Genomic DNA, 12,055 nt, shown 5'->3' on the forward strand with positions numbered 1-12,055 from the left:
AATTATTAAGTTTACAATGGAATTGCAATTTTAGGAAAAGAAAGAGCCTGTGACAGCAACTTGAATGCTCAGTGAATCTGCTACACTGAGAGATTTAATGGAACGCACTGCAGAAAAACAGAGAAGCCCAAATGAGGGTTTTTCGGTGTGAGCTCTTGGTGTGGGGGAGGACAAGTGGTCTTGATAATGTGGGGAGAATCGAGGACACCTCAGTATCATGTCAGAAGAGGTCTCCAGGGGAGAAGAACAGAGCAAATCAAAGACCTCACGGTGTAGTAAAAGTAGCATGGATTCCAAGGTTGGCCAGAGCCAAGGGTAGAGCCCCAGGAGCATCACTTATTCACCTTGAACACAGGATTTAACCTCTGAGCCTCAGTTTCCTCATCCATTTGTAGGTATGCACTTGTACATGGCTGGGATGAAAGTCAAATACAATGACCTATCCTTGGGACCTAAACTATATGAAATAATTCTTTTTGGTTTTACATGCATGACTACATAGCATACATCTTTTACCTGCTCAAAGATATTACATGTCCTTGCTATTTCCTTCCCCCGAAATTTACTGAGGTATAACTGACAAATAAAAATTTGTATATTTAAAGTGTATTATATACTTTGTGTTTCCAAGATACATTAAGTACTATGAAACATTTAAAGTGATATTTTTATATATGTCTACATTGTGAAATCATCATTGCAATCAAGCTAATTAATGTATCTACTGCCTCATGAAGATTTTCTTTTCGTTCCCCCATGCATTTTCTTAAGTGTTACTAGAACACTAACGTCCAGTCCAGGGACTTCCCTAGTGGTCTACTGGCTAAGACTCCACTTTCCGATGCAGGGTATGCAAGTTTGAGCCCTAGTTGGGGAACTAAGATCCTAAATGCTTCATGGGGCAGCCAAAAAACAAATCCCACTATTTATACTTAATGCCTCAAAAATACACACCTGGGTGGGGGATAAAGATGGAATCACAGGAATAGTAACAATGTCTATGTGGCCACCCAAAATGATGAGTGAAAATGAGAAAATCATACTCAAAACAGTAACTTTTCAAGAGCTCAGACTCTGAAGCTAGACTGTCTGGGTCCAAACCCAGCCCCGCCCTTCCTCTCTATGACCCTGAGTCATGCCTTCACATATGGATCCTCAGTTTCATCATCTGTAAAATGGGAATACCAGTAGACCCCTCATGGAATTAGATGAACATTCAGTGAATCGGTGTCTGAAAGAGACTCAGAACATAGCCTACCACAGAGTGAGAACTACCCTTCTATTTGTTAAATAAATAAAGTACAGAAGCATTTCGCATTGACTGCCTCTTTTGATATTCACAACAGGGCTCTACGAGAGACTGGGGAACAAAACAAAGCTCCAAGGAGGACAGTGACCTCCCTGGGTCAGCAGCTCACAGATAAAGACCAGAATCAGAACCTACTTCTAGTTTCTTTGTTTTATTCAATCCTAGGTTCCTCCCTGCAGAATCTGGAAACTGCTTCTATAACAAGTTTAAGCCTGAATAAGCAATAAGACAATTAGAGGCAGATACTGACTGTGAAGATGCTCTTTTATCCTTTCTGCTCTTGAGGGGCACAAATTTAAAAACAAACAAACAAAAAAGTTGCTTGATATGAAAAGCAGCGCAAACCATCCAGCCTCCTCCTGCCAATAGGGTGATGGAGTGAGCAAGTAAGTAGATCTTCCTAGCAAACAAATATTAACTTTTTACAAGCTGGTCCACCTTTCTGCCCAGGAGGTAAGCACTTAGTGACTAAGTAAGAATATTTTTATTTTTTTCTCTGCTCACTAAAAGCTCAGTTTCCTTACAGAATAGCTATATCTCCCAGTTTATTTGCAATTAGGATTGGAGTTACAGGCATTCCTCCAATTTTTCTTTAAATAGTCTCCCATCCAGATGACAAAGACACAATACTGTCTTATTTTCAATGAGGTAAATCTTTGCTCACATATACCTTGTATTGATTTTTTTCTCATCGACTTTTTTTCTTCATTACAAAGGTTGCAAAATGAGATGACCAAAAATGTATGTAAGGAGAAAACAAAACCAAGTCATTTGTACTTTTTCCATTCCGAACATAACACAAAGAAATTCCATTTTTCATGTATTTTTTGCTACTCTTTCACCCCCTGTATGTCAACCATGGAGATGTGTATGTGCATGCATGACACATATGTGTGCATGTATTTACGCAGTGGAACAATGACAAGCATGAATTTTTGAATTGTCTTGTCACTTACTTTATATCACAAACTATCACTTAGCCATGTTATAACATACTTTTTATAACCCATTAAGCATATGGCTTACTATAAGAGGGATATTCCATTATTTAGACTTATTATTTAAGTATTAATACAACTTTTAGGGTTATAAGCAGTATTTCACAGAAAAAAATTCCTTTATAGTTAGGATTATTCCTTTAAGGCAGAACCCCTTAATGTAGTCATAGAGGGTAAACATCTTGGGCAATAATACTATGAACTTTCTTTCTAAAAGGTCATAGCAATTTTTAATGCCAGCATCAGTATATAAGAGTGCTCTCAGGAACTCCCCTGGTGGTTGGTCCAGTGGTTAACAATCTGCCTTCCAATGCAGGGGATACGGGTTCAATCCCTGGTCAGGGAACTAGATCCCATATGCTTCAGGGCAACTAAGCCCACAGGCTACAACTACTAAGCCTGTGTGCCACAGCTAAGGATCCCACATGCCACAGCAAAGACCTGATGCAGCCAAATAAATGCTAAAAAGAAATTTAAAAAGAAGAACTGTGTCCATAGCACTCCTTTCCTATCTTTTAAAATACAGTGTGTCCACTATCATTAGGCATGCTGCAGAAAAATTGATTTGATGTAACAAAGCAAACCTTAAATGAAATTTTGCTAAAAATCTTGTCCAGAAAATAAATCTAATTACTGTAATTAACAGTGAAAGCCAAAAGAAGCATCCAGCACCACTATTATTATATTATTAACATTAGGAAGGTACTCCGTTTGTCAAAGTATTTTATAATCATGTATTAGTTAATCCTCATAACATGCTTCAGAAGCAATGAAGCTATTTATAGCTGCACTTCCTGAGTGGAATGTCTTTCAAAAGTCCTTTGTCTTGATATCTCAAATCATTATCACTAGCATATCAATTCACAGAATCATTCTTATCTGTAGAATCCCAAGGATGGGAGGGATTTAACTGGCTGCTCAGTCCAAGGAGATCAAGCAGGCCCTGATGTGGGGTGCAGAATTTTCATATCACATGCTGAGAATTTGCTTTCTTCTCAGATCTCCATGCCTCCATGAAAGTATGGCCCACCATAGGCAGCTGATAATAAAACTACTGCTATTTCTAAATTGAACATCTTTGTGCTGCAGCTACTGTAGGAGGAAGAGTTTATACTCAATAGGATTCTTACAATTTCAACAACGACTGGAATTATTTAGGTTTGTACATATACATTATTGTAGCTACGATAGTACTTACACCCAATACTACCACGAGAACTTTCTATGATCTTAAAATGTGCCATAACTGAGAAAGAGCATCACTATCTGTAATCATACAGTGCATGTCTGCTGTGCTCAGTCGTATCCGACTCTTTGCAACCCCATGGACTGAAGCCCGCCAGGCTCCTCTATCCACGGAGTCCTCCAGGCAAGAACACTGGAGCGAGTAGCATGTCCTCCTCCAGGGGATCTTCCTGACCCAGGGACTGAACCCACATCTCTTGTGTCTCCTGCACTGGCAGGTGAGTTCTTTACCCCTGCACCACCTGGGAAGCCCAATCGTGCAAATACTTTTCTTTAAAGAGTGGGTTATTTTTTTTTCTCCCAACCAGGAAGGGACCTGAGTTCTTTAGTGCAGACAAGGAATAAATATTGAGTTGGCCAACAAGTTTAAAAACACAAATGAACTTTTTGGCCATCCCAATACATAAAGGCTGAGAACCACTCATCTAATTCAATGCTTAGCCTACATGATGGCTGGTTTCAAGTGGCAGATCAAGGCTGTAGAACCACAAGTCCTCAAAACTGCACAGAAACCAGGGCTGTGGGAAAAGGCTCCTCGTAATTCCACACTCCCATTTCCTCCTCAGACGTACAACTGAAAGCACAGTGGCAGCTGGACAGAGCTACCAGGAGGACCCGAGGCCCCCAGCAGCAACTGACCCTGTAATGTATTTGTCAGTAGCTCCCGCCTCCCTTCCCAGCTCCAGGAGGGCAGCCAACCCGATGTTTTGTTAACCTGCCAGCTGACTGCAGGAACAGGGCCGCCCATCAAGGACCAGCCAAGTGAGATGAGTACAAACAGCCGAGCTAAGAAATAAATGCTGTCTTTTACCAAGTGAGTTTTGGGGTGAACTGATTCCTAACTAGCTGATATAAGCTAACCGATACAAAAAGGCCAGTCTAAAGAGTGAAATGGCCTGCTGAAAATCACTGAGCTGTATAGCGGCCTGAATGTGAAGTGAAATCAAATTAAGTCTGGGCTAATAGGTAACTGGATGAATAAATATGTCTTTAGGTTATTTATTAATGCAGGCTCCTCAGTTCAGTTCAGTTGCACAGTCGTGTCCAACTCTTTGCGACCCCATGAATCACAGCACGCCAGGCCTCCCGGTCCATCACCAACTGCCAGAGTCTACCCAAATCCATGTCCATGGGTTTGGACATGACTCGGTGATGCCATCCAACCATCTCATCCTCTGTCGTCCCCTTCTCCTCCTGACCTCAATCTCTCTCAGCATCAGGGTCTTTTCCAATGAATCAGCTCTTCGAATCAAGTGGCCAAAGTACTGGAGTTTCAGCTTCAGCATCAGTCCTTCCAATGAATACCCAGGACTGATCTCCTTTAGGATGGACTGGCTGGATCTCCTTGCAGTCCAAGAGACTCTCAAGAGTCTCCTAGGTTTAGTTATTAAACAAGGAAACATTTATGGAGCATATAAATAGTACTTTCGGAGAAGGCAATGGCACCCCACTCCAGTACTCTTGCCTGGAAAATCCCATGGACGGAGGAGCCTGGTAGGCTGCAGTCCATGGGGTCTCGAAGAGTCAGACATGACTGAGCGACTTCACTTTCACTTTTCACTTTTATGCACTGGAGAAGGAAATGGCAACCCACTCCAGTGTTCTTGCCTTGAGAATCCCAGGGATGGGGTCGCACAGAGTCGGACACAACTGAAGTGACTTAGCAGTAGTAGTAAATAATACTTTGCTGAGATACTGGGAAAATAGGAAAATCAAGGCATGGTGTCTTATCTTCAGAAGACCCAGATTCTACTAGAAGATATAACATGGATAGATAAAGAAAATATAATGTAATAAAGATAACAATAAATACATAGGACTTTATGGGCTGGTAGAAGGGGAGCCGTGACCCAGGCTGAGAGGTACAAGTGGGCTTCTGGTTACTAGGCACATACCCTGAGAAAACCATAGTTCAAAAAAATACACATACCCCTCTGTTCACTGAAGCACTATTTACAATAGCCAGGACATGGAAGCAACCTAACTGTCCATGGAAAGGTGAATGGATAAAGAAGGGATGATACATATATACAATGAAGTATTACTTAGCCAGAAAAAGGAACGGAATTGGGTCATTTGTAGAGAACGGGAATGGACCTAGAGTCTGTCGTATAGAGTGAAATAAGTCAGAAAGAGAAAAACAAATATCGTATATTAATGCATGTATGTGGAATCTAGAAGACTCGTACAGATGAGCCTCGTTCCAGGGCAGGAACAGAGATGCAGATGCATGGACATGTGGACACGGGGTATGGTCGGGGATGGGGAGCCTGGGATGAGTCGGGAGGGACATACACACTACCACGTGTAAACGAGACAGCTAGTGGGAAGCTGCTATAAGAGCACAGGAAGCTCAGCTCAGCGCTCTGTGATGACCTGCGGGTGGGATGCGGGACTGGGAGGGAGGTCCAAGAAGGAGGGGATGTATGTGTACATGTAGTTGATCCACTTCATTGTAGAGCAGAAACCAACATAACGTTGTGAAGCAATTATACTTAAAAAAAAAAAAAAAAAATCAGGAAAAAAAATGATGCCTCGGCAAGGCTTAAAGAATAAAGGGAGATTACCAGCTTGGAGTGGAGGAGGAGGGGAGGAAGGCACAGTAGGGCAGCAAGAGGAAACAACAGGCAGGGTGCGCCTTGGACAGCGTGTGGAGCTACCAGCAGACGAGTGCTGCCGGACAGCGAGGAGGAGAAGAACACCGCTGAGAATGACATCAGATCCTGGACGGTCCACGAGCCACGGCAAAAAGCTTCAATTCTCTATCCTGGACAAGGAGAAGCCACTGCAAAGTTCTAGGCAATCAGATCAGCATCTCTGAAACATCATTCTGGCATCACAGAGGATGGGTCAGGGAGACAGGAAGGACAGGTGAGAGTCCATGGAGACATGAACTATGCCAGTCACAGTCGGGATGAACAGGAAGAGGTGGAACTGAAAATCATTTAGGAGGGAGAACCTGGAGGCATCGGTAGTGGACAGGCTGGCTGGGGGGCTGCAAGAGAAGGCAGACACAAGACGAACCCCAGTTCCCTGCAGGGTGGCTAGTTCTTGGGTGTCCACCATCTTTCCCAACTCTGTTTATGCTCTTGACAGTTTGGTGTGGGTATAAAACTTTGATCTCTGTTCAGTTAAATTCTGGAGCTTTTCATGCCTGTTCCTACTGCTAAGATCCTTCTGGATCCTGCCATGGATATCTGATACATTTCCACATTGGTGGCTGTAGCTATGGATAAGCTTCATCCAAACCTTTGATAAGAAAGTAAAGGCAGAACCAAGGACCTTAGCTGGAGTTGTAGACCCAATTCTGGATATACTTTGAATATAATTAGATATACATCAAAACAGTGAAGGGACAGAAGAAAAGTCCCATGAGAAAGGAAAAGTAAACGGCAGGTGTTTAACTTGGAGAAGAGATGACTCAGGAGAGGATGGTCACTTCCAGTGGAAGAGGAATCCATCCTTCATAGGACTGTCTCCATGGCGATATATTAGTGCCAGAGAACATCATCACACCATCCACAGATTGGAAAAGTTCAGTGTGACATGAAGCAGGACTGTCTAAGGGTCAGAGACACCTGGAGGTGGGGTGGGCCACATTGGCATAGAGTAAGCAGAGACATTACTTTGCCAACAAAGGTCCGTCTAGTCAAGGCTATGGTTTTTCCAGTGGTCATGTATGGATGTGAGAGTTGGACTGTGAATAAAGCTGAGCACCGAAGAATTGATGCTTTTGAACTGTGGTGTTGGAGAAGACTCTTGAGAGTCCCTTGGATTACAAGGAGATCCAACCAGTCAATCCTATAGGAAATCAATCCTGGGTGTTCACTGGAAGGACTGATGCTGAAGTTGAAACTCCAGTACTTTGGCCACCTCATGCGAAGAGCTGACTCATTGGAAAAGACCCTGATGCTGGAAGGGAATGGGGGCAGGAGGAGAAGGGGATGACAGAGGATGAGATGGCTGGATGGCATCAGTGACTCGATGGGCATGAATTTGAGTAAATTCTGGGAGTTTGTGATGGACAGGGAGGCCTGGCGTGCTGCAAATCATGGGGTCGCAAAGAGTCAGACACAACTGAGTGACTGAACCGAACCAAACCGAAAGCATCTGTATAAATTTGCTAGAGCTGCCCCAACAAAATGCCACAAACTGGGTGCCTTAAATAATAGGAATTTATTTTTTCTAGTTCTGAAGGCTAGAAATTCAAAATCAAAGTGGCAGCAGGGTTGGTTTCTTCTAAGGTTTCTCTCCTTGGCTTGCAAGTGGCTAAGCCTCTGTTCTGTCTCTTCTTCTTATAAGGACCCCAGTCCCACTGGATGAGGATCTACCCATATGACCTCATTTCAATTGAATTACCTCTTCAAAAATCCTAACTCCAAATGCAGTTTGAGTTACTGGGGTTTAGGATTCCCAAGGATACATTTTTAAGGGATCACAATTCAGTCCACAACACAGCCTGTCAACAGGGATGTGTAAACAGAGGTCTGATGACTGTCAACCAGAGGAAACGAAGAAATTGAAGTAACAAATTCAGAGCGTCCTTGAAGGTCCCTTGAGGTCTCAGAGCTACGATTCTCAACATTGCGAGAGGGCACCTCAGCCCTGCTGTTAAACATTATTAACACAATAATCTCCCCGGGGCTTCAGACAATAATTACATTTTCATGGCAGCTTAAATGATGGATGAGAAATGCTGCTTTATTTTAACCCTTCTTGGAGGAAAGGCGCAGGCCAGCAGCTACACAGGAGAACCTGCAGAGGACAACCGGCGCGCTTACCTGTGAAACAGGACAGACTTCACCAAGGTGACTACGTCCCGGCTGGCGTTGTATCCGGCACAGACAATAGCAACGTGGATTGTCTGGGAAGAGAACAGAGGAGCAATTAGACGGAGGAGAGGGATTTTCCTGGTGCTTCTGACGGCATGAGAAGTGCCCTGTATCTTGTTGGGATGGTCGGGACACAAGGAACATTGGCGGCAGCTGTGAAGAATAACTCCAGACAGTTTTATTAAGGCCTTTTTAATCGGTTTATGGAGCTATCATCATTTAGAAACCATTAAGGCTCTTTTCAATTACATTTTGGGGACGAGAGAAATGGCAATTGGCTTGAATAGGCAAACAGTGCGTTCCGTGCCCCCAAGCCTGGAGACAATGACAATCGGTAACAAGAGAGGAGAAAGAAATACACCCGAATGTATGAATTGACAATCGGGGATCTCAGTTGGAGACGTGGTGGCTCAGAGTTCAGGAAATGTTCTCACAGGACATCTCAGGTCGGAGCAATCTGATAACAGGACAAAGGGAACCAAGAAACACCAAAGGGCCCAGCTGGGATACCATTCCGGGAACTGAAGGCTGCAGAATCAACGGGACATGGATGGATCATCTCACTGAAGCACTTGAGAGCACGGGCCCCAGCATGCCCATTAACCCCGGGGGACCCAGGAAAGCTTCAGCATCACGTGGCTGACTGTAACATGATGGTCACGACACACGTCATGCAGGATGTCATGGAGGGGACTCTGTCAAGCACAGAGATGCGGCACACTGCAGCCTGATCACAGAAGAAAGGCCCTCGAGAGCTGAGCTTCCGAAACGGTGGTGATCTGGCATCTTGGTGTGCCATGAATGAATTACAGGTGATGAAGATAATGCATCTCTTCAAGTGAGAGTTCCAGGCTACTGGGCAGGCTACCCCTTGGGCTTGGCTGCCCTCTGCTGCCTGTGATTTTTATGTTCCCCTGGGCACCCAATACTGAAATTCAAAGAAGGGGTCTTGATAAGCACCGCTTCATTTTCAGAACCACGCATGGCCCTTCCTCGTAGCGCCTGGCTCCCAGACTCTCCGTTCTCCTCACCAGCCACTTCCAGCTGCAGGGCAGTTCTGTTGTCCTGCTCACCCTCATAAACAGGCTTCCCCAGACTTACGTCAGCCTGTGCATCCTGACATCACCAAAAGGTTAACCATATCCAGGATAAACCAACCAAGCGTCTAGGATGCGCTTGCAAGACCTTTTTAATTCCAACGACCTTCACTGCACCCTGGCTACTCACTCAGTGCCAGGTACTGAACCTCGGCTTCCTCCAGATCATCACTTTTGAGAAATTATGGGTTCACCCGCAGCTCTAGGATTCTCAGAGCCTCTCACCCCTGCAGCTTTCCCTCATCTTTATGGAGAACCCCCCGCCCCACTTCACCCTGTGCATCAGGCCCTACCTGCTTACCTGACCCATCTACCCTGCCCTTGGCTCCCTGACATGTTCAGCCCTCACATGCAATACACAAGCCATCGCCCCATAGTCAGGGAAGCAGGATCCCTGCTCCACACTTATATGGGGGACCAAGAAGGAAGACGAGGGAAGACAGAAGAGAAGAATCACTATGCTAAGAACTAATATTTATTGAGCAAATTAGTACATACTGGGTACAGTACTTAGCACTTTACACAGATTGCCAGGTTTAAACTGTACGAGACAAGTACAGGGTTACTGTTTCAGTATTAGAGATTTAGAGATCAGGAAACAAGCTGAGAGAGATGGCACTTGAATTTTGCATAAGCAATTCTTCACCCTGCTGGTGGTGCGTCAGAAACACCCAAAAGATCTCAAAAATGTACCCTGTGCCCTGTCTCACACCAATTAACTCACACTCTCAGATGTCCAAGACTTTAACTACTCTCCTAGAAGGCAGTGGTTCTCAATAGGGGGTAATTCACTCCCCTCTGCCTCCCCTATGACATGTGGCGATGTCTGAAGTCATTTTGGGTTGTCACTGCTGGGGATGTGAGGAGTGGCATTCTATGGATGGAGGCAGAGATGCTGCTCTGCATTCTACAATGCACAGGGTGGTCCCAAAAGAATCACCCTATGTGCAAAAGGTCAAGAGCACTGTCTCTAGGAGACCCTGTTTTAAGGAAGGAGAGGGGCAGTGAGAGGAGGCTCAGATCCCACAGGACACCAAAGCCACCTTTTCAATCTCATTTCTGCACATCTTAACATCCCCACCTGTAAAATGATGACAGCCCTGCTTATCTCTAGAAAATATCTCCCAAAGACTCACAATCAAAGTCTGTAAGGCAGATGCAACTGTCACTGTTTGAATAGTGGAGGAGATGAATAGGAAAATGCCTGCCCATGGGAGGTATAACCAGGGTGGGAACAAGAATGGGTAAATGCATGCTGAATCAGGCTCTTTGGAATCGCAAATATTTAAACACCCGGCCTCTGAGATATCAAACTTTGTCTTGGCTTCAGGGTTCAGGGACTTTTTAAAATGGGCCCATTAAATGTAAGCACAAGCGCGCACATTCTCAAACATTTTACATAATTTCCCAATCTCTTTAGTTTCAGCCAGTACACCTGCCACCATGAATAAATTCATCATCTGCAGCCGCCACCGCAGAGCCCTGCTACCCAGGAAGGCAAGAAATTGGAGTGTCACGAACATGCACCTGAAAAAGCTCGGGGTGGTCCCAAATTTTGTGGGTGCAGAAGAGAATGGCAGGAGTGAGGTGGGGCTCAAGGCAGGAGTGGGGACAGTCTGGGGACAGGGATGAAGGTTCCTGGAAGGACCAGGGGTGCACACATGGCCTCACTAAGAGAATTTTCCATTTTGAAGCTATGAAGTCCAGATTTCAAGTTTCTCAATGAGGTAGCTTAAAGGTGGTCCCAGATACCTGGTTGTTCCTCCCCTCAAAGGAAAGGGTCTAGCATCAGATGCTGTGACCACTTGTTCACTCCTCCCCTATACTAGGTAGACATCAAACTTGCCTTTATTGGCCAGAAAGTCTGAAATAGTGTGATCATGGACTCACTGCTCTTTTCCAACTGAATTTGTGCCCCAAGAACCTTTTTTAGACCGAATACATTGGGTTCCTGTCACCCTGTTTATGTAACTTATCTGCAGAGAACATCATGTGAAATGCTGGGCTGGATGAAGCACAAGCTGGAATCAAGATTGCCGGGAGAAATAGCAACAACTTCAGATACGCAGATGACACCACCCTTATGGCAGAAAGCTAAGAGGAACTCTTGATGAAGGTGAAAGAGGAGAGTGAAAAAGCCTGCTTTAAAACTCAACATCCAGAAAACTAAGATCATGGCATCTGGTTCCATCACTTCATGGTGAACAGAAGGGGAAAAATTAGAAGCAGAGACAGACTTTATTTTCTTGGGCTCCAAAATCACTGCAGATGGTGAGTGCAGCCATGAAATAAAAAGACACTTGCTCCTTGGAAGGAAAGCTATGATGAACCTAGAAAGTGTATCAAAAAGCAGAGACATCACTTTGCTGACAAAGGTCTGTCTAGTCAAAACTATGGTTTTTCCAGTAGTCACGTACTGATGTGCGAGTTGGATCATAAAGAACCTGAGCACCGAAGAATTGATGCTTTTGTACTGTGGTGTTACAGAAGACTCTCGAGGGTCCCTTGGACTGCAAGATCTAACCAGTCGATCCCACAGGAAATCAGCCCTGAATATTCATTGGAAGGACTGAC

General features: G+C 44.5%; 1 protein-coding gene across 8 annotated transcripts in view; it reads right to left on the reverse strand.

The window, feature by feature from the left end:
- LARGE1 (LARGE xylosyl- and glucuronyltransferase 1) overlaps positions 1 to 12,055 on the reverse strand; it is a 589,892-nt gene that overhangs the window by 306,068 nt on the left and 271,769 nt on the right. For all 8 annotated transcript variants that reach the window (XR_010663630.1, XR_010663631.1, XM_065938554.1 and 5 more), the window contains one exon: positions 8,334 to 8,416. Coding sequence is in view for 6 of the 8 variants with exons in the window: in XM_065938554.1 (XP_065794626.1) it covers positions 8,334 to 8,416 (83 nt within the window). In the remaining 2 variants the exon portion in view is untranslated. The remainder of the gene's footprint in view (positions 1 to 8,333; positions 8,417 to 12,055) is intronic.

This window comes from Muntiacus reevesi, chromosome 1 (assembly GCF_963930625.1).
Source record: "Muntiacus reevesi chromosome 1, mMunRee1.1, whole genome shotgun sequence".
Lineage (NCBI taxonomy): Eukaryota > Metazoa > Chordata > Mammalia > Artiodactyla > Cervidae > Muntiacus > Muntiacus reevesi.